Below are 17,392 nucleotides of genomic sequence, written 5' to 3'. Positions count from 1 at the left end.
AATATTCACTTTCTTGCCTTCAAATCTCGGTAACTAAAAAGCATCAACCTAATTTACACAACAATTTATTTATTTTTTTGATAAAAGTAATTTTCTTTTGTTTCGAGGAATTAGAAACATCTTCTTCAAAAATTATAAACAACCTATATTTAAGCACCATAAAAACCGCTCTCACAAGAATAATGGGTCCCATGAAATTCAGGTTAGACCCACTGTCCCCAAAAGATTCTTCATTTCATAAACGGGGTATTGTTTTCTAAATTTGATTATATGGTCTTCACGGGTGCTTTTTTTTCATTTTTGGACAGTGAACTAAAATGATATAAGCTATAAATCCTTGAGATGGAAGGGGGGTTTCATATAGAGTAATTAATAACAACTTCAACAAATCTTTTAGGATGGTAGGTCAATCCTGAGCGGCATTCATTAAAATATATATTATGAATTAATATTTAAAGCATGTTTTGCAATAAGAAGTAGAAGTTTCTAGATACATATGTAGTTCCCAGAAATCAGAAATGGATTTTTTAGCTCTACGAATTTTTTTATCTATTTCTAAAAGTTATTTTAAAATTTAATGTCCAAATTAACTTTTAATTTTTTTTATCGAAAATTAATATTGTATGGCATCCAAACAATGTTTTAGAAGGCATTTGGCAGCGAGTCAACCATACTTTTTACTACTCTCTCCGTCCCCGATATATAGGCGGAGAAGTGAGTTTCTTTTATAATAAGAATTTTTTTTGATTTCCTACATTTCCATCCTCTTTCCTGTTTCACCCTTTGTACAATTTCCAACATTAGAGACATTAACTTAATTATAATGATAACTACCTATAATAAATAAGGGTAATATGTGGGAAAACGCATCTTATATCTAATGGGACTACAAATGTTTACAACTCCGTCTATATATTGGAGACGGAAGAAATACTTTCTTTTTTATAGGAAAATTAAGTCCATCGAAGAATTATAGAATTGCACGGGGTAGAGTCTTTCCCCAAATTAAGGAGAAGAAAATCTAGTAGTGAATACCAATACCTAGAATTTACATAACCAAAAATTAAACTGGTCCCGACGTACTTTGTGAAAGCATCAATATTAGAATTTGTTGTTCTTACAGCTAGTATTCCGAGAAACCAATAATTTTCTAAAGGAAAATAGTTTACACATTTTGCTTTTCTCAATTTACATTTTCTGGGCGAAGTTGTTTACTGTAAAAATCCACACTAGAATTTTGTTTTTAGTGGTTAGTAGGCACTCTCTTAATATAGGCAATAAGGGGGGCAATAACTCTTTTGGGCTCATAGCTTAACAACCCTTGGGCCAAAACGTCAAGACCATGTCCAATGAGGGATTTGTTCCTTGTAGTACAACGGAATAGCCATCTCTCATGGGATTGGGATTTTCCGTAAAGCCTTATTCCCTATCCGATATAAGACGTAGTCTTCCCCTATTATTTTACACGTCCAGTATATTTGTTGTCACGTCGGATTTTAAGAGAATTTTTTTCTTCTTATTTGAGATGATCTAAGAAGTTGGAATTTGATGCATAACGTCCCTTGACCAGTAATTGACTTTTTGTTTTCGCTAACCGATAACTTTTGTCCCTTTCGTAAATTTATTTGTCATTGCCAACTAAGTATGTTTGACTATATATCTGACCTCATTTACTTCTTTTTTTTTAAGCATAATGGTTGTTCGTTATTTACCGTTCTTTACGACAAATTCATTCCGTTTTTTTTAATAGGACGGTTTTGGTTTTTGCGAAATTTAAGGAAATTAAGAGAAATAATCATTGAAAGTGGTCCTCATGACACTTGTCAATAAAAGAAGTGAAGTGAAATGGTTCGCGTGACACTTGTTAGCAAAAGAAGTAAAGTGAAGTGGTCCACATGACACTTATCACCAAAAGAAGTTAAGAAAAAAGTGGTCCCAAAAAATTTTCTTTTCTATTTGGCTTCCAGATTAGATAATTCTCACCAGTAACAGATTTATTCATATTCAAAATAGGAGCGGCAGTTTCATGGTTAAAAAGAGAAGTAATTAGGCCAGAGTTCCAAATTCTAGTGTCTGGTAGGTCACAAACAAGATTATCAGTAACGGTGCTAGAAAGACCCATAACTGGGACAGGTGGACTATTTGAGCCTATAATCCAACAATCTAGCCAAATATAATTTTGGTATCACATTTAATAGCCCACATAGAGTATTTTTGAACTACCTTTAATCCAGAATATATACTTCTCCAAAGCCAAGAACAGTCATCTTTCATTTTAACCAAATGCAATATACTACCACTTTTACCATACTTAGCTCTAACAATTTGCATACAAAGAGAATTTTCATCAGTGCAAGCCTTCCAAGCAAGTTTAGTAAGTAAAGCAGTATTAGACATTTCAAGATTTCTAAAACCAAAACCTCCTAAAGCTTTAGAAATACTAAGTTTAGTCCAACTTATTAAGTAGGGACCTCTATATATGTTACAGGGAAAGGGTTAATCGGACTAATTATCCGTGATTTTGCAGGTAATTTTCTAGGAGTCAAAGGTTTGACAATGAAGGATGTTGTGGATGCTGAATTTGGAGTCGAACATTTTTAGTATAAAGCTTTGTTGATGGCAGTGAAATGGATGGAGTTAGTTTTTGAAATGACGTGTGAAACTATAATGAACTCACTTACCAGTGAAGAATTACAAGTGCACTGGTTCAATCATGATTACAAGTTGTTTTGTAAATTAGTTCATAGGTCTTGAAACAATGTTGCTCAAAAATCTAATAAAAAAAGCTATAGTTAAAACAATATCATATTCTCATTATGATTATTATCCTCTTAATATTGGCGAATGGATGGAGTAGGACTATGTAATCATTTTTTTTGAAAAAGGAAAAAAAAATAGAAAACTGACCGGTTGGAAGAATTGTGGCTTATGGCCTAACATCTGAATACAACATAAAACGGTGTAGGTATGTCTAAAACTGCGAAACTTCTAGGGGTGCGTCCTCTAATTTAACTCTTTCAAAAATCTTTTGGCTCGCGAAATGACTATAAATACGAGATTTGGTCATGGACTCCGGTTTGAAGATTCTTCTTGTTTTTAGGTCTTAAACAAAAATCAAAATTAAGAGACGGAGACGGAGACGAAGAATAAATCAGTGGTTCATCGGAAGCAGAAGAAACGGAATATTCACTTTCTTACCCTCAAATCTCGGTAATTAAAAAACATCTGAAACCCTAATTTACACAACAATTCTTTTTCGACAAAAGTAATTTTCTTTGTTATAAATCAAATTAAGAAAAGTAAACTTTCCATAATTGTTCTTGATTTGTGATTTTCCATAATCTGAAACCCTAATTTTGTTAAGTTTTCTGTATTATTAGGAACTGTTTTTTTTTTTTTTGCAGATTTCTTCAATTCCTAAATTTGAATGGTTCCAACATAATCAGGGGTTTTCAGGTTTGTTTTCCTCTTCCAATTTGTCTTCGTCTAAACTTCTTTGTGTGTTTTGTTGTATTGATTGAAACAAAGATGTTTGATTAAAATTCCCTTAAAGAAACCAGCAAATTATTTAGATCCATGGGTTGGGTCATACCCTACTTTAAGAGGAAGACATCTAGGGAACACCCATTAGACATGTTTGATTCGAGAAATTAGAAAATTCAGATTATTATATACTGCCGTTTGTTTTGTGCAGGAATTGTTTTGAAGACAAATTTGGCTCTAGGAAAACAAGTGGTATAGCAGTGAAGGAGAAGAGGGACTGAGATTGGAAGGAAATGGCTGTTGAAGAAGTGGAGGATACAGGAATGTGTAAGGTGAAGTTTTTGTGTAGTCATGGTGGTAAAATATTACCAAGGCCTGCTGATGGTAAGCTCAAATACATTGGAGGCGAAACTCGCCTGGTTGTGGTTCCTCGTAATATCAACTTTGCAGGTATGGACATTAGGTTTTGGATTTTTTTTCCTGTGTACCCTTTTTACCAAACCTCATATCAAATATCTTAACTGTTTACTCCATTTGTTTTCCGTATCAACTTTTTAGCATTTTGGTATCAAAATTGGTTTCTTAATGGAAATGCTTGCTTTGTTTTTAACTCCATTCTGCAGAATTGATGACCAAACTTGCTGGCATATTTGGTGGTGATACAGTTCTGAAGTACCAATTGATCCCAGAAGATTTAGATGCCCTAGTTTCAGTTACAAATGATGATGATCTGCGCTATATGCTAGATGAATATGACCGACACTCTAGAGCATCTGAAAGCAACGAAATCCCAAAACTGCGAGCGTTTCTCTTCCCATCAGATCCAACTGTAATCAAAAGTCAGATATTTCCCACCAATGAAAGTTATGCAATTGAGCAGCGATACATTGATGCCATCAACGGAGTTGTACATTCCTCCTCAACTAATAGGGTTCGTCCATGTTTCAGCATCAGCTCATCATGTGGATCATCTCCAAGGTCAACTGGGCCAGATGTTTTTCCCTCTGAAACTATCAGCCATGACATTTTTGTATCCACCGGACTGCGTCGAGACATGCATAGAGTACACAGTTCCCCCAGTGATTTATGCAACCTTAGCCGCCAACATACAGATCAACAGCAACAGCAGCATCAGCATCAACATCCTCATCCTCCTCCTCCTCATCCCAATCCCCAGCACCACCGACACTTCATTGAACCACCAAAAGGTCGCTCGCATCACCATCAACATTATTCTAGTGAACAACAGCCTTTTCATTCTCACAGGCATCACTATCAGCAACACCCCCCTCCTGATCTTGAAGAACAACATCCTCACTCTAATCACCACCAACACCAACACCGTCACTCGATTGAACAACAGTGTCATCAACCACACATGACATCAAGATTTCACGGTCAGTGCAATGGTGGGATGAGTGGACAGTTTCTATCAAGTATGTCAACAGGGAGAAGCGAGATTAGTAGGCCGCAAATTGGTCATTCTAAGACTAGGTATTATTCCCCAGGTAGGGTCCAGAATGCTGGGTGTATTGGCTGTGGCCATGTTAAAGAATGTAGAATTTGTAGAAATGGAAGGGGGTTTTAGGTTTGAAGATTGATTTCCCAAGTGGCTCATGTGTGTGGGAACAAATATATTTGGACAAACAGGATTTGAAGCATAGCTGCAAATAAAGATTAGGCACTTTTATTTTCACATCTCTCAACCTTTTCCTCTTCCTCTTTTACCTTTTTCTTTTCTTATTTTTGTAGTGGAATTTGTAGACAACAAAGATATACAGATCTCGGAAAATCAGTGAACTCAAAAACTCTTTCTAATATACTAGAAATACTCGAACACTGGGTTCACAAATATGTCGGCTTTACAACCATCTCTTCTTCTTTTTTTTCTCACTTTCTCTGATGAGGAACTTACACATGCGGTATTCAGGTAAAGAGAAGGATACAGAACTTCACACATCTCAATATCAATTATACCAGAAATACTCAAACATTAGGTTCACAAACATGTCGGGAAATTTTTATTTCCATTACGACCATCTCTCTTTTCTTCTCACTTTCTCTAAACGGAAAACTTACACATGAACAAGTTCAGCATTATATACTAACTGTTTAACGCCATGAACAAGTTCAGCTTTCTAGCATGCTCAGGAATTAGTCGACCGAGGATATGAGGTGATATGCCCGAGAGTTCTGCCAGGAAAGAAGGTCCCATGAATATAGGAACTAATAAGAACAAACCATATTTTACACAACAAACAATCATGTGTAGATTTTACCTTGTGGTTTGAAATTGAAGAGTGCAGGAAGAGGGCTACCATTTGGAAGGCGAGTGCTGGGATCTCTCAATTCATCAAAAAAAGGGTGAACACAAGCTTCCAACTATATTGAAGTGTATATACAAGTTTCAGGAACTGGTTAAGAACACTCAACTGAAACGGAGAAAAATTTGGCTGAATTACTGTACAGAATTTAAACTTACAGCAGTGCATCTCAAATTAGGGGAGTACTGCAAAAAATCTCGAGAGAGAAATAGGAAAATGAAACTCATAAGCCCCCTGCTTGTTGCTCTAAATTAGCACGAGACAGGGATATCCCTTACCGTGCATGAAAGCAAGTTATTTCCATGAATTGTGGGAGAGACTGAAGAGACTGACAGATTTACCATTAAAAAGCTAGGTCCTTCTTAGAGAGCTAATTTCCATGGAATCATATTACACATTTACTTTGAAAGGTGACATTAGTCCAAATGAAAGAGGGCTTCTCAGACATAAAAACTCTCCTAGGGCCTAACCCTTGGTCTCCACATTGTAATATAAACTATAGCTAACATGATAAAAAATGATACGGCTACTGTCATACCTCATGCCATGGGTGTGCCTTTATCTGTGGGAACTTAAACTCTATATAACTTGGATTCATGCACTTGATCTCTTCCCTGGTTGGTGTCCCCAGAACCTGCAAGATGTTAATTATGTTAAGACATCGGAGATGTTTCCAAACCCAAAGCCTGTATAGGACATTCGAGAATCATTACCTTGATGATCTCAACTCCGCTTTCTCCGGGAAACAAGGGCTGAAAGCCAGATGAAATTCTCAAAAGTCAAAATAGGTGATAAAATGTTTGAAGGGAAAGGCAGAAAACAAGGAACACACTTGTAAGTTGTAAGTAAAATTATCTGACCAAGGAGTAATTCAGCCATTACACAACCTGTGGACCACAAATCAATAGCCGTAGTGTATTCAGTTGCACCAAATATTAGCTCAGGAGCGCGGTAATATCTTGAGCAAATGTAGGAAATATTAGGTTCTCCTTTAACCTACATAAAATGGAATGAGAGTCAATTTCATATAAATGAACAGATAGTAGCTGCTTTGCAAATGACGAACTCACCAATACTTTTGCACTTCCAAAATCACAAATTTTCAGCTGATGTGTATGTGGGTTCACCTGAAAAAAAAAAAAAAAAAGAGGGACTCAGTCCACTTGGCACATGCAATGACTATTAACAAAGGATCTCAGATATACACCAGCTCTTCTAGTTTGGCAGTGTGAGCCAACTGTAGGAGATAAACTGCATCACAATATTAAAATTACAAACGTTTTAACTACTACGCACTTTTCAAGCCTGAAAATCGTCCTAAAATTTGCATCTAATCCAGCTGCCCTGACCACCAGCAATAGGTCACAGGAGCTCTAGGAATGCAATGTCAGATGAAGAAAGAGGCAGTAGCTTTACTGCATCTACGCGTTAGAACCATATCACAAACGGTCATTTTTTGATCAAAAAGGTCCACCTAATCACATAGGATGATCCCATAGGCAAAAAACACGTAAAGGTACGCTGATAGGTCTTATAAGGCCGCATATCAATTCTTGGATTTCAGCTTTTAGGTTAGGCGTGTCATAACTCACAAACCCCTTGCTCCATACACATGTTACTGTTACCCTTTCTACGTTTGAGCTTTCACAGTAAGACTGCTCTCAAGTTGTGGTATGGTAGATATCCGTGGAGCTGATGGGGTTGTCTATCCACAACGGTACTGACGAGGGTGTAAGTAGTTTAACAACTTTTTGTTGAACACCCAACCTTGAATACCATGGTACTTCTTCCTTTTGACATTTTGATTCTCTAGAGGTTCTATCCATGGGGATGGATGAAAATGAAAATACGAAAGGATCGTAACAGTATAAAAATATTAAAGTGTACGAAGGACTTGTAAATGAAGTATGTAAATGAGTACTTGTTAATTAGAGTAAACAAGACCACTCTTACCAATAGATTCTGTGGCTTAATATCACGGTGACATATGCCAATACAGTTATGAATGTAAGCAAGTGATCTGCAGATTCGCACCAAACATTTTAAACCGGTAAGTAATTTTATTTAAGTCTCCTTGCTGAAGCACTAGCCCACTGTGAACATGTGATATATACAGTAAAATGTTCTCTTTATTTACGATATGACATTTGGATAGCATAATTTCTAACAACTCACATAAGCAGATAGTAATTATTTGTTACTAAGAAACATCATACGTACACTACTACTGTCTCTTATCAATAAAATCCCTGTATATTATCAAACCCAAGCACGACTCCATGTAAGAAACTCCATAGAGAAGATATCAAGAACTTCACAGACCTGATAAGTATAGAGTTTCACGTATATTAGGGGCATGCGCTGGTTCATCCGAGTGTGGTGCTTTGCAACACGATAAACAGTCTCTGGGACGAACTCAAGTACTAGATTTAGGTATAGCTCTTCCTTGTTTGTGGTCGAAAAGAAATTACGCTTTAGAGCTACAATGTTTGGGTGATCCAACATTTGCAAAATTTGCAGCTCCCGATTCTTATAACGCTTGTCTTGAAGAACCTTCTTGATTGCAACTATTTCTCCAGTCTCTCTACATTTGGCCTACAAAATACAACAAGCTATGAGAATCTAAAACAACTCAGGTTTTCCAACTACACCCAGTTCAAGTTCAGTTTACCTGGAAGACAACTCCAAATGAACCTGTTCCAACCACATGCTCTGCTATGTAACTAATATTCTGTAAAGTAAAATCAAAACATTTCAGTGACACTAACTTCAGCACCACATAATCAAGCCAAGCACTAACAACTTATTTCAGTCCTCACCTGCCTCGATTGGCCGTTTCGACCGCCAACTGTAGTTGCTATTACATGCCCTGCTTCGGCACCAACACTATCGATTACTTCTGGTTCACTATCCTGCAAACGATAAGTTAAAAGCCATTACATTTTGGACAAAACACAAACAACCACCCTATGCTTACATGCATGTATGTAGCTGAAGAAAAGCAAACTCATCCTAAATACCATCACCATTGCAAACTATCACTTACTTTATCATCATCCTCTTCCAACGTCTTATCCCTTATATTCATATCAAGCATCTCTCTTTCAAGCCAGTCAACAGAACTCGAGGAGCTCTTGAAGCTGGTAGTTGTCCTGGAACTGCCTATCCCCCCATGACTCAAACCCGTGGATCCCATCTTGTAACTGTTGCGTTGAAATATGAAGAAGCTAATAGTTGTTACACACTTGATGGTTCATTTCCATTCTGCCTTCCATCTCATCCAGGTGCCTATCCTCCTGGAAAAATAAGACTCTACGTCAAAAACGTATACCTCATATGAACAAAAAGTTAAAAACTCAAGAAAATCATTAATTTGTTGGCTTCAATCTCAAACCAACTAATAACTGATGAAGCTATTCATTTCATGGCATAGGCGAGAACCACAAAACTAATTCTAAACTAAAACCCTAGAACCAGAAGCAAAATCAAAGATAATTCACGTTCATTCATTCATTAAAGGTTACATGAAGGTTTAAGAATACTGAACTAAGTACTATAAATGAAATCACTAAACCTATTTCGCTTACATATCTCATTCCTATCACACACCTCAGATTCATTGCCCTAATTCTATCACACAACGTTCAATTTAACATACAGAAATCCCAATTAAAACACTTTAGAAAAAGAGGTAAATAAATGATCAGCATTACATGGAGAGTGAATGAGATACGACTCCTATTGACAACATCCGGTTTTCCAGTGCCTAGATTATAGTGTTTTCACAGTTATACACAAAAAAAAAAGAGTACATCTATTGCACTGTCATCTGCACGTGAAAACCATCAGCCATCTTCAGAACTTCTCCATCTCATTTCTCCTTTTAGAATGAGGAACATAAAGAATACAAAGACCAATCTTCTTACCGACAATTAAACTCATTTGCGAACTATATTACTTCTTCTTCTTCACTCATTGTCTGCTATGAAGTTTGGTAGCTCGCCGTGGCAAAGATATTCATCACAAACTGATGCAGACCCCCAGTCTTTCCGAAGCCTTAATATGTCCTCGGTGAATGTTGACCCTGATGCCCCAATGAAGGCAGAAGCCATGGCACAAATTGCCTTATCCAGCATTGCTTCAACCTGACTATCTCCTTCTATGCCATGTCTGTACAGTAAAGCATCCCATTTCTCAGCAATATTCCGATCTGGTCGCTTAACAAGGGGAACAGTCTTCCCATTCACCACAATTAGTGACTGAAGAAGATCAGTTTCACTTGCTGCTGCATCTGTTGAAAGATAAATGACTGGTGCACCAGCTCTCTCGGCCACTCGTGTAATACAATCCGCTGCTTGAGGAATGGGGAAGAAGCAACTCGGAGTTTTAGCATTGCAGAACTTTAGGAATCCATGTCGACGGAAATGAAGAGCAATGAAGTTCTTTCCCAAGAAAGTCTGGATAAAACGCTGAGCTGTAAGCATAATAAGCTTACTAGGTTCAATCAATGTCTTGCAACTGTGAGCAAGCGGACCGCCAGGCTGCATTACCCACTTTTCTTCCACATCAGCATAAAACACATCTCCTATTGCGAGCACATCATCATTAGAAGAGAACTTCGCTGTAATATCTCCAACAACCTTTTTACTCGGTTTCTTAATATCCTCATCAACCCAAGCAGTTTCAAGCTTCCCCATGGACAACCCCAATCCTTTCAACTTCTTAACACGCTCATCATCCACATAACAAGGCTGAGGCAACGAAACGTAACAAATAAACCTATCTATATGCAAATGATTCTTCTTTGTTTCCGCAAACTCTTCAAACGAAATCACCACTTTTCTCCCAAAACACTTATTAATATGCTCAATATCCAACACCCGGCTATACAGATAATCCACTTTGGAACTGGGAATCACCAGTACCCTGTCTAATAAAGCAGCGAAAAACATATGTTTCTCTAAACAAATCAAATGATTCGACATTTGTCCCGACACACATATCGCAAACAAATACTTATTCGGTTTCGGTTTCGGTTTCCACTCAATCGTCCGTCTCTCAGACGCATAATCCACTTTCCTACACCTACCAACACCCGACCCGGCCCCTTGCACATTCCCATCAAAAACCTCCTCCGACACATTACTACCTACTCGATGCGACGACAACAATGCTTGTTGAATCTCTTTGTTTACTCTAATTTGCTTTAAAATCTCAGATGTAAATTCTTCAAGCTCATTTCTATCCGTGTTATTATCATTACCATTATTATGAATCAATGTCGTGTGATTCCACAAATGTAAAAGCCCTAATTGTTGTTCTCTTAACAAATACAAAGCTCGTAATTCAGCTTCTCTCATTCGATTCGACAAATCACCACCACCACCACCAAATCTCAAATTACTACTGCTACTAACATTACGAAACAAATTTCCAACATTAATCGAAAAATAAAGAATTAAAACAACAGGAAGAAGACAGATCGCTAACAAATACCTCTTATTGAATCGAAAACTACTGGCGGAATGAAAAATCTTGTTCTGAAGATCCCCAATTTCGAAGGTGGATCTTTTGTTCATGTTTTTGGTGGTTCTTTCGTTTGAATGAATTAGGGTTTGTTTATCTTCTTCTTCGTCTGATGATGATGATGGGGATTATCTATCCATTTTGGAATTGGATGCTCAAATTACAGAGAAAAATATCAAGAATTCGGAGGAGATCTGAGGGAATTTGCTTGGTTTGGGAATTTCAGTTTTCGAGTTTTAGGGATTTCAGAAGAAATTGGATGAGTGTGTTAGTTGAGTAGTGTGAATCAATCAATACTCATATCTAAGGAAGGAGTTTTCGAGTTCTAGGGATTCGAAGCATACCAGCAGATAAAGAATAGACACTTTTATTTTCATATCTCTCAACCTTTTCCTCTTCCTCTTTTACCTTTTTCTTTTCTTATTTTTGTAGTGGAATTTGTAGACAACAAAGATATACAGATCTCGGAAAATCAGTGAACTCAAAAACTCTTTCAGAAATACTGGAACACTATGTCGGCTTTACAACCATCAAAAAAAAAAAAAAACTAATGGGGAACTTACACATGCGGCATATGGGTAATGAGAAGGATACAGAACTTCACACATCTGAATACGAAATTTTACTCTTTCATTTATGCTAGAAATACTCAAACATTAGGTTCACAAACATGGCAGGAAATTTTTATTTGCATCACGACCATCTCTTACTTTTTTTCTCACTTTCTCCAACGGAAAACTTACACATGCGGCGTATAGGTAAAGAGAAGGATACAGAAATTTACACATCTCAATATGATCAGACCAATGCAGGGTACAAAACAGTGTATGAAGGAACGTCCAGCAATTTCCAGCATTTATATACTAACTGTTTAACGCCATGAACAAGTTCTGCTTTCTAGCATGCTCGGGAATTAGTCGACCGAGGATGTGAGGTGATATACCCGAGAGTTCTGCCAAGAAAGAATGAGTCCAATTAATATAGGAACTAATAAGAACAAACCATATTTTACACAACAAACAATCGTACATAGGTTTTACCTTGAGGTTTGAAATTGAAGAGTGCAGGAAGAGGGCGACCATTTGGAAGACGGGTGCTGGGATCTCTCAATTCATCAAAGAAAGGGTGAACACAAGCTTCCAACTGTATTGAAGTGTATATACAAGTTTCAGGAACTGGTTAAGAACATTCAACTGAAACAGGGAAAATTTGGTAAATAATACATATTTTGAACTTACAGCAGTGCATCTCAAATTAGGGGAGTACTGCAGAAATCTCGAGACTAAGTCCACTGCTTCTGGGGGCAAACGTTTTTGGAAAACCTGGAGAGAGAAACAGGAAAATGAAACTCATAAGTCTCCTGCTTGTTACTCTAAATTAGCATGAGATAGGGATATCCCCTACCGTTCCATGAATTGTGGGAGAGACTAGAGAGACGGACAGACAGATTTAGTCTCTAAATCTCTAAATTGCCTCATTTACAATTAAAAAGCTAGGTCCTTCTAAGAGAGCTAATTTCCATGGAATCATATTACACATTTACTTTGAAAGGTGACATTAATCCAATGAAAGAGGGCTTCTCAGACATAAATACTCTCCTTGGGCCTAACCCTCGGTTCCCACATTGTAATACAAACTATAGCTAACATGATAAAAAATGATACAGCTACTGTCATACCTTATGCCATGGGTGTGCCTTTATCTGTGGGAACTTAAACTCTATATAACTCGGATTCATGCACTTGATCTCTTCCCTGGTTGGTGTCCCCAGAACCTGCAAAATGTTAATTATGTTAAGACATTGGAGTTCAAACCCAAAGGCCGTATAAGACATCCGAAATCATTACCTTGATGATCTCGACTAGTTGATCAACTCCGCTTTCGCCAGGAAACAAGGGCTGAAAGCCAGATAAAACGCCCAAAAGTCAAAACAGGTGATAAAATGTTGAAGGGGAGGATGAAAACAAGGAACGCGCTTGTAAGTAAAATTACCTGACCAAGGAGTAACTCAGCCATTACACAACCTGTGGACCACAAATCAATAGCCGTTGTGTATTCAGTTGCACCAAAGATTAGCTCAGGGGCACGGTAATATCTTGAGCAAATGTAGGAAATATTAGGTTCTCCTTTAACCTGCGTAAAATGGAATGAGAGTCAATTTCATATAAATGAAGAGATAATAGCTGCTTTGCTAATGATGAACTCACCAATACTTTTGCACTTCCAAAATCACAAATTTTCAGCTGATGTGTATGGGGATTCACCTGAAATAAAAAAACAAAAACAAGAACAAAAACAAAAACTCAGTCCACTTGGCACATCTTATCGAGCTGCCCAGACCACCAATACAAACGTTTTAACTACTACGCATATTTCAGGCTCTGAAAATCGTCTTAAAATCTGCATCTTATCCAGCTGCCCTGAGCACCAGCAATAGGAAACAGGAGCTCTAGGAATGCATTGTGAGATGAAGAAAGAGGCAGATGCTTAGAACCATATCAAAGACGGTCATTTTCTGAACAAAAAGGTCCGCCTAATTACACAGGATGATCCCATAGACAAAAACACGTAAAGGTAGGCCGATAGGTCTTATAAGGCTGCATATGCATTTCCTGGATTGCAGCTTGTTTGAGCTTTTAGAGTAAGACTGCTGTCGGTTTGTGGTATCATAGATATCAATGGAACTGTTGGGGTTGTGTATCCACTGCGGTACTGAGGAGGGTGTAAGTAGTTTAACAACTTTTTGTTGAACACCCAACCTAGAATACCTCGGCACTTCTTCCTTTTGACATTTTGATTCTCTAGAGTTGCTAAACATGGGGGATGGAGCAAATGCAAATACGAAAGGATCGTAACAGTGTAAGAATATTAAACTGTACGAAGGACTTGTAAATGAAGTATGCAAACAAGTACTTGTTAATTAGAGTAAACAAGATGGCTCTTACCAATAGATTCTGTGGCTTAATATCACGGTGACAAATACCAATACAGTTATGAATGTAAGCAAGCGATCTGCAGATCTGCACCAAATATTAACCGGTCATTTAAGTGTCTTTGAAGCACTAGCCCACTATGAACATGCGATATATATAGTATAATGTTCTCTTAATTTACGATATGATAATTGGATAGCAGAATTTCTGACAATTTACATAAGCAGACAGTAACTACTTGTTACTAGGAAACATCATACCTACACTACTACTGTCTCATATCAATAAAATCCCTGTATATTATCAAACCCAAGCACGATTCCATGTAAGAAGAGAAGATATAAAGAATTTCACAAACCTGATAAGTATAGAGTTTCACGTATATTAGGGGCATGCGCTGGTTCATCCGAGTGTAGTGCTTCGCAACACGATAAACAGTCTCTGGGACGAACTCAAGTACTAGATTTAGGTATAGCTCTTCCTTGTCTGTGGTCGAAAAGAAATTATGCTTTAGAGCTACGATGTTTGGGTGATCCAACATTTGCATAATTTGCAGCTCCCGATTCTTATAACGCTTATCTTGAAGAACCTTCTTGATTGCAACTATTTCTCCAGTCTCTCTACATTTGGCCTACAAAATACAACAAGCTATGAGAATTTAAAACAAGGCCAGGTTTTCCAACTACACCCAGTTCAAGTTCAGTTTACCTGGAAGACAACTCCAAATGAACCTGTTCCAACCACATGCTCTGCTATGTAACTAATATTCTGCAAAGTAAAATCGAAACATTTCAGTGACACTAACTTCAGCACCACATAATCAAGCCAAGCACTAACAACTTATTTCAGTCCTCACCTGCCTCGATTGGCCATTTCGACCACCAACTGTAGTTGCTATTACATGCCCTGCTTCGGCACCAACACTATCGATTACTTCTGGTTCACTATCCTGCAAACGATAAGTTAAAAGCCATTACATTTCGGATAAAACACAAACAACCATCCTATGCTTACATGTATTTAGCTGAAGGAAAGCAAACTCATCATAAGTACCATCACCATTGCAAACTATCACTTACTTTATCATCATCCTCTTCCAATGTCTTATCCCTTATATTCATATCAAGCATCTCTCTTCCAAGCCAGTCAACAGAACTCGAGGAGCTCTTGAAGCTGGTAGTTGTCCTGGAACTGCCTATACCCCCATGACTCAAACCCGTGGATCCCATCTTGTAACTGTTGCGTTGAAATATGAAGAAGCTATTACTCGGTACCCGCTTGATGGTTCATTTCCATCCTGCCTTCCATCTCATCCAGGTGCCTATCCTCCTGGAAAAACAAGACTCCATGTCAAAAACGTATACCTCATATGAACAACAAAGTTAAAACATTCAAGAAAATCACTTCTTTGTTAGCTCCAATTTCAAACCACAACTAACAACTGATGAAGCTATTCACTTCATGGCATAGGCGAGAACCACAAAACTAATTCTAAACGAAAACCCTTGAAACAGAAGCAAAATCAAAAACAATTCACATTCATTCATCCATTAAAGGGTCACATGAAGGTTTAAGGATACTGAACAAAGTACTACAAATGAAATCACTAAACCTATTTCGCATACATATCTCATTTCTATAACACACCTCAGATTCATTTCCCTAATTCTAACACATAAAGTAGAATTTAACATACAGAAATCCCAATTAAAACACTTTAGAAAAAGAAAAAAACCATTGAACAATGGAGATGACTAATACTTAAATTAATAAGAAAATTTTAAAGAAACTGCTAGACAAAAACCCAATTCCAACCTCCGGATTAGATCTACATAACTGTTCACTACCAATCAATTTGATCAATTCTCATAAAAAAACTTTATTCAAGAACTTTCAAAAGCTTAAAAATGATTACAGGTTACTCACAGTTTTCTACTCCAAACATTAAAAATGGATCTAAAATTACTTTTATTTAGGGCGACTAACCTGAGTAAATTTGAAGCAGAACTCTTGCATTCTATAAACTTCTCACACCAAGTCTATAAAAGAAGAGAATTCCTAGAGAGAGATTGAGGTTTGAATTCTGAAAATTGCTGCAGTCTTACTAGAGATGATGACAAGTGAGCTGGTGTTTGGATTTTTCTTTAAAATTTCTTCAGTTCTTCTTCTTCTTCTTTACTCTCAGTCTCTCAGTCCTGCTGCTCACAGCTCTGTAGTCTGTTTACTACTACTGTTGGAGTGGTGGTGTTGTTTTGTGTGTGTTCCGTCATATCTGGCCTTGAAAAAGGATTTTCGTTTGGTTTTTCCTGGACCTGCACTCCAGTTTCCTTGGCTGGAGTGCCAGACAGACAAGGCTCATATTTGTTCTCTTCCTTCTCTTTAGTCTGGATGGTAACGTCATTCACCCTGCATCAATCACGTGACAGTTGGGACCTTTTTTTGGAAAAAAATCCAAGCCAGAGCTCTGAATAAACACAGTCATAGTCGGCCTTGGCTACATATGGCCGGAATAACAATGGCGAGTGCTTACACACAAGGCGTCAAATAGCGAATAAAATGGAGAATTCGATTTCCATTAATGATTTTGTTTAGGACTACCTTGCTGTAATTTGTGGCTTACATTATAGATACCATCAACGTCTCATCTAGATGATGATTAAATAAGAAATTGGGCAAATTAATAAAGTGTCCTGCTTCAAACCATATAATTAATAAACCGGTCAAACTTTTAAATTCTTTTAGAAACTGGCCTTTCTGTTAGAGTTGACACCTGGGCCCACCAGATCGGTCAGCTGCGTTGAATAAGTCAAACTCGGTAGGAGAATTTACGACTGTGCCCTTGCCCATTTAAAGACCCGTGTGGTGTAATCTCTCACCACACTTTCTCTTTCTCCCTCGTTCTCTTTCTCCCTCGTTCTCTTCTCCCTCGTTCTGAAACTAGGGTTAGGTATTGAAGCTGTTTGAAGCTGATGTTATTGAAGTTGTTTTTGCTGAAGACATAGATGTTAGCAGAAAGACCAGAGTGTATTTGGAAGAAAAGTTATACATATTTAGGGATTCAGAGATAGTGGTGATACAGTGAAGATGAGGTACAAACCGGGATTGAAACAGTCTGAATCAAGGTAA

The 17,392-nt window shown here is 37.5% G+C and overlaps 4 protein-coding genes and 1 long non-coding RNA gene across 8 annotated transcripts; 1 reads left to right on the top strand and 4 right to left on the bottom strand.

Moving 5' to 3' along the window:
* Positions 1–2,991: 2,991 nt before the first annotated feature.
* LOC113283351 (homeotic protein proboscipedia-like) lies at positions 2,992–5,181 on the top strand. 3 transcript variants are annotated; one of them, XM_026532580.1, is made up of 4 exons: positions 2,992–3,210; positions 3,405–3,456; positions 3,695–3,933; positions 4,107–5,181. In XM_026532580.1, exons 3-4 carry the CDS (start codon positions 3,777–3,779, stop codon positions 5,069–5,071), a joined length of 1,122 nt encoding a protein of 373 aa, XP_026388365.1. In that variant the 5' UTR covers positions 2,992–3,210; positions 3,405–3,456; positions 3,695–3,776; the 3' UTR covers positions 5,072–5,181. The 3 variants fall into 3 exon arrangements, with proteins under 3 accessions (XP_026388365.1, XP_026388366.1, XP_026388367.1); XM_026532581.1 differs by having other exon boundaries at positions 3,381–3,456; XM_026532582.1 differs by lacking the exon at positions 3,405–3,456.
* Positions 5,182–5,364: 183 nt separating this feature from the next.
* LOC113283352 lies at positions 5,365–5,959 on the bottom strand. Its single transcript, XR_003327440.1, has 2 exons — positions 5,763–5,959; positions 5,365–5,676 (listed from the first exon to the last, which is right to left on the bottom strand). It is a non-coding gene; the product is annotated as an uncharacterized LOC113283352 (long non-coding RNA).
* Positions 5,960–6,530: 571 nt separating this feature from the next.
* Positions 6,531–9,040, bottom strand: LOC113279931 (shaggy-related protein kinase delta-like). The gene is made up of 7 exons (XM_026528569.1): positions 8,854–9,040; positions 8,627–8,719; positions 8,479–8,538; positions 8,131–8,402; positions 7,761–7,836; positions 6,878–6,934; positions 6,531–6,803 (listed from the first exon to the last, which is right to left on the bottom strand). The coding sequence occupies exons 1-7, from the start codon at positions 9,001–9,003 to the stop codon at positions 6,531–6,533; spliced, it is 981 nt and encodes a 326-aa protein (XP_026384354.1). The 5' UTR covers positions 9,004–9,040.
* A 699-nt stretch (positions 9,041–9,739) lies between these two features.
* Positions 9,740–11,805, bottom strand: LOC113283349 (O-fucosyltransferase 36-like). Of its 2 annotated transcripts, XM_026532578.1 has the most exons (2): positions 11,304–11,805; positions 9,740–11,219 (listed from the first exon to the last, which is right to left on the bottom strand). In XM_026532578.1, exons 1-2 carry the CDS (start codon positions 11,384–11,386, stop codon positions 9,776–9,778), a joined length of 1,527 nt encoding a protein of 508 aa, XP_026388363.1. In that variant the 5' UTR covers positions 11,387–11,805; the 3' UTR covers positions 9,740–9,775. The 2 variants fall into 2 exon arrangements, with proteins under 2 accessions (XP_026388363.1, XP_026388362.1); XM_026532577.1 differs by having other exon boundaries at positions 9,740–11,805.
* Positions 11,806–11,946: 141 nt separating this feature from the next.
* LOC113283350 (shaggy-related protein kinase kappa-like) lies at positions 11,947–16,600 on the bottom strand. The gene is made up of 13 exons (XM_026532579.1): positions 16,253–16,600; positions 15,346–15,595; positions 15,123–15,215; positions 14,975–15,034; positions 14,625–14,897; positions 14,279–14,353; positions 13,541–13,597; positions 13,326–13,466; positions 13,181–13,231; positions 13,012–13,107; positions 12,572–12,655; positions 12,374–12,476; positions 11,947–12,285 (listed from the first exon to the last, which is right to left on the bottom strand). The coding sequence occupies exons 2-13, from the start codon at positions 15,493–15,495 to the stop codon at positions 12,197–12,199; spliced, it is 1,272 nt and encodes a 423-aa protein (XP_026388364.1). The 5' UTR covers positions 15,496–15,595; positions 16,253–16,600; the 3' UTR covers positions 11,947–12,196.
* Between the last annotated feature and the right edge of the window lie 792 nt (positions 16,601–17,392).

Source organism: Papaver somniferum, chromosome 5, assembly GCF_003573695.1.
Source record: "Papaver somniferum cultivar HN1 chromosome 5, ASM357369v1, whole genome shotgun sequence".
Lineage (NCBI taxonomy): Eukaryota > Viridiplantae > Streptophyta > Magnoliopsida > Ranunculales > Papaveraceae > Papaver > Papaver somniferum.
The sequence above is the reverse complement of the archived record's forward strand: the minus strand, read 5'-3'. Positions and strand labels throughout refer to the sequence as shown.

Bases quoted from the DNA above. Each gene is read 5' to 3' on its own strand.
- LOC113283351 (XM_026532582.1), top strand. From the start codon at position 3,777: ATGGCTGTTGAAGAAGTGGAGGATACAGGAATGTGTAAGGTGAAGTTT. The intron at 3,934-4,106 runs GTATGGACATTA...TCCATTCTGCAG, and splicing joins TCGTAATATCAACTTTGCAG to AATTGATGACCAAACTTGCT.
- LOC113279931 (XM_026528569.1), bottom strand. From the start codon at position 9,003: ATGGGATCCACGGGTTTGAGTCATGGGGGGATAGGCAGTTCCAGGACA. The intron at 8,720-8,853 runs GTAAGTGATAGT...TATCGTTTGCAG, and splicing joins TGGAAGAGGATGATGATAAA to GATAGTGAACCAGAAGTAAT. The intron at 8,403-8,478 runs GTAAACTGAACT...TGTATTTTGTAG, and splicing joins CATTTGGAGTTGTCTTCCAG to GCCAAATGTAGAGAGACTGG.
- LOC113283349 (XM_026532577.1), bottom strand. From the start codon at position 11,386: ATGAACAAAAGATCCACCTTCGAAATTGGGGATCTTCAGAACAAGATT.
- LOC113283350 (XM_026532579.1), bottom strand. From the start codon at position 15,495: ATGGGATCCACGGGTTTGAGTCATGGGGGTATAGGCAGTTCCAGGACA. The intron at 14,898-14,974 runs GTAAACTGAACT...TGTATTTTGTAG, and splicing joins CATTTGGAGTTGTCTTCCAG to GCCAAATGTAGAGAGACTGG. The intron at 12,656-13,011 runs GTATGACAGTAG...TTCTCTCTCCAG, and splicing joins AGGCACACCCATGGCATAAG to GTTTTCCAAAAACGTTTGCC.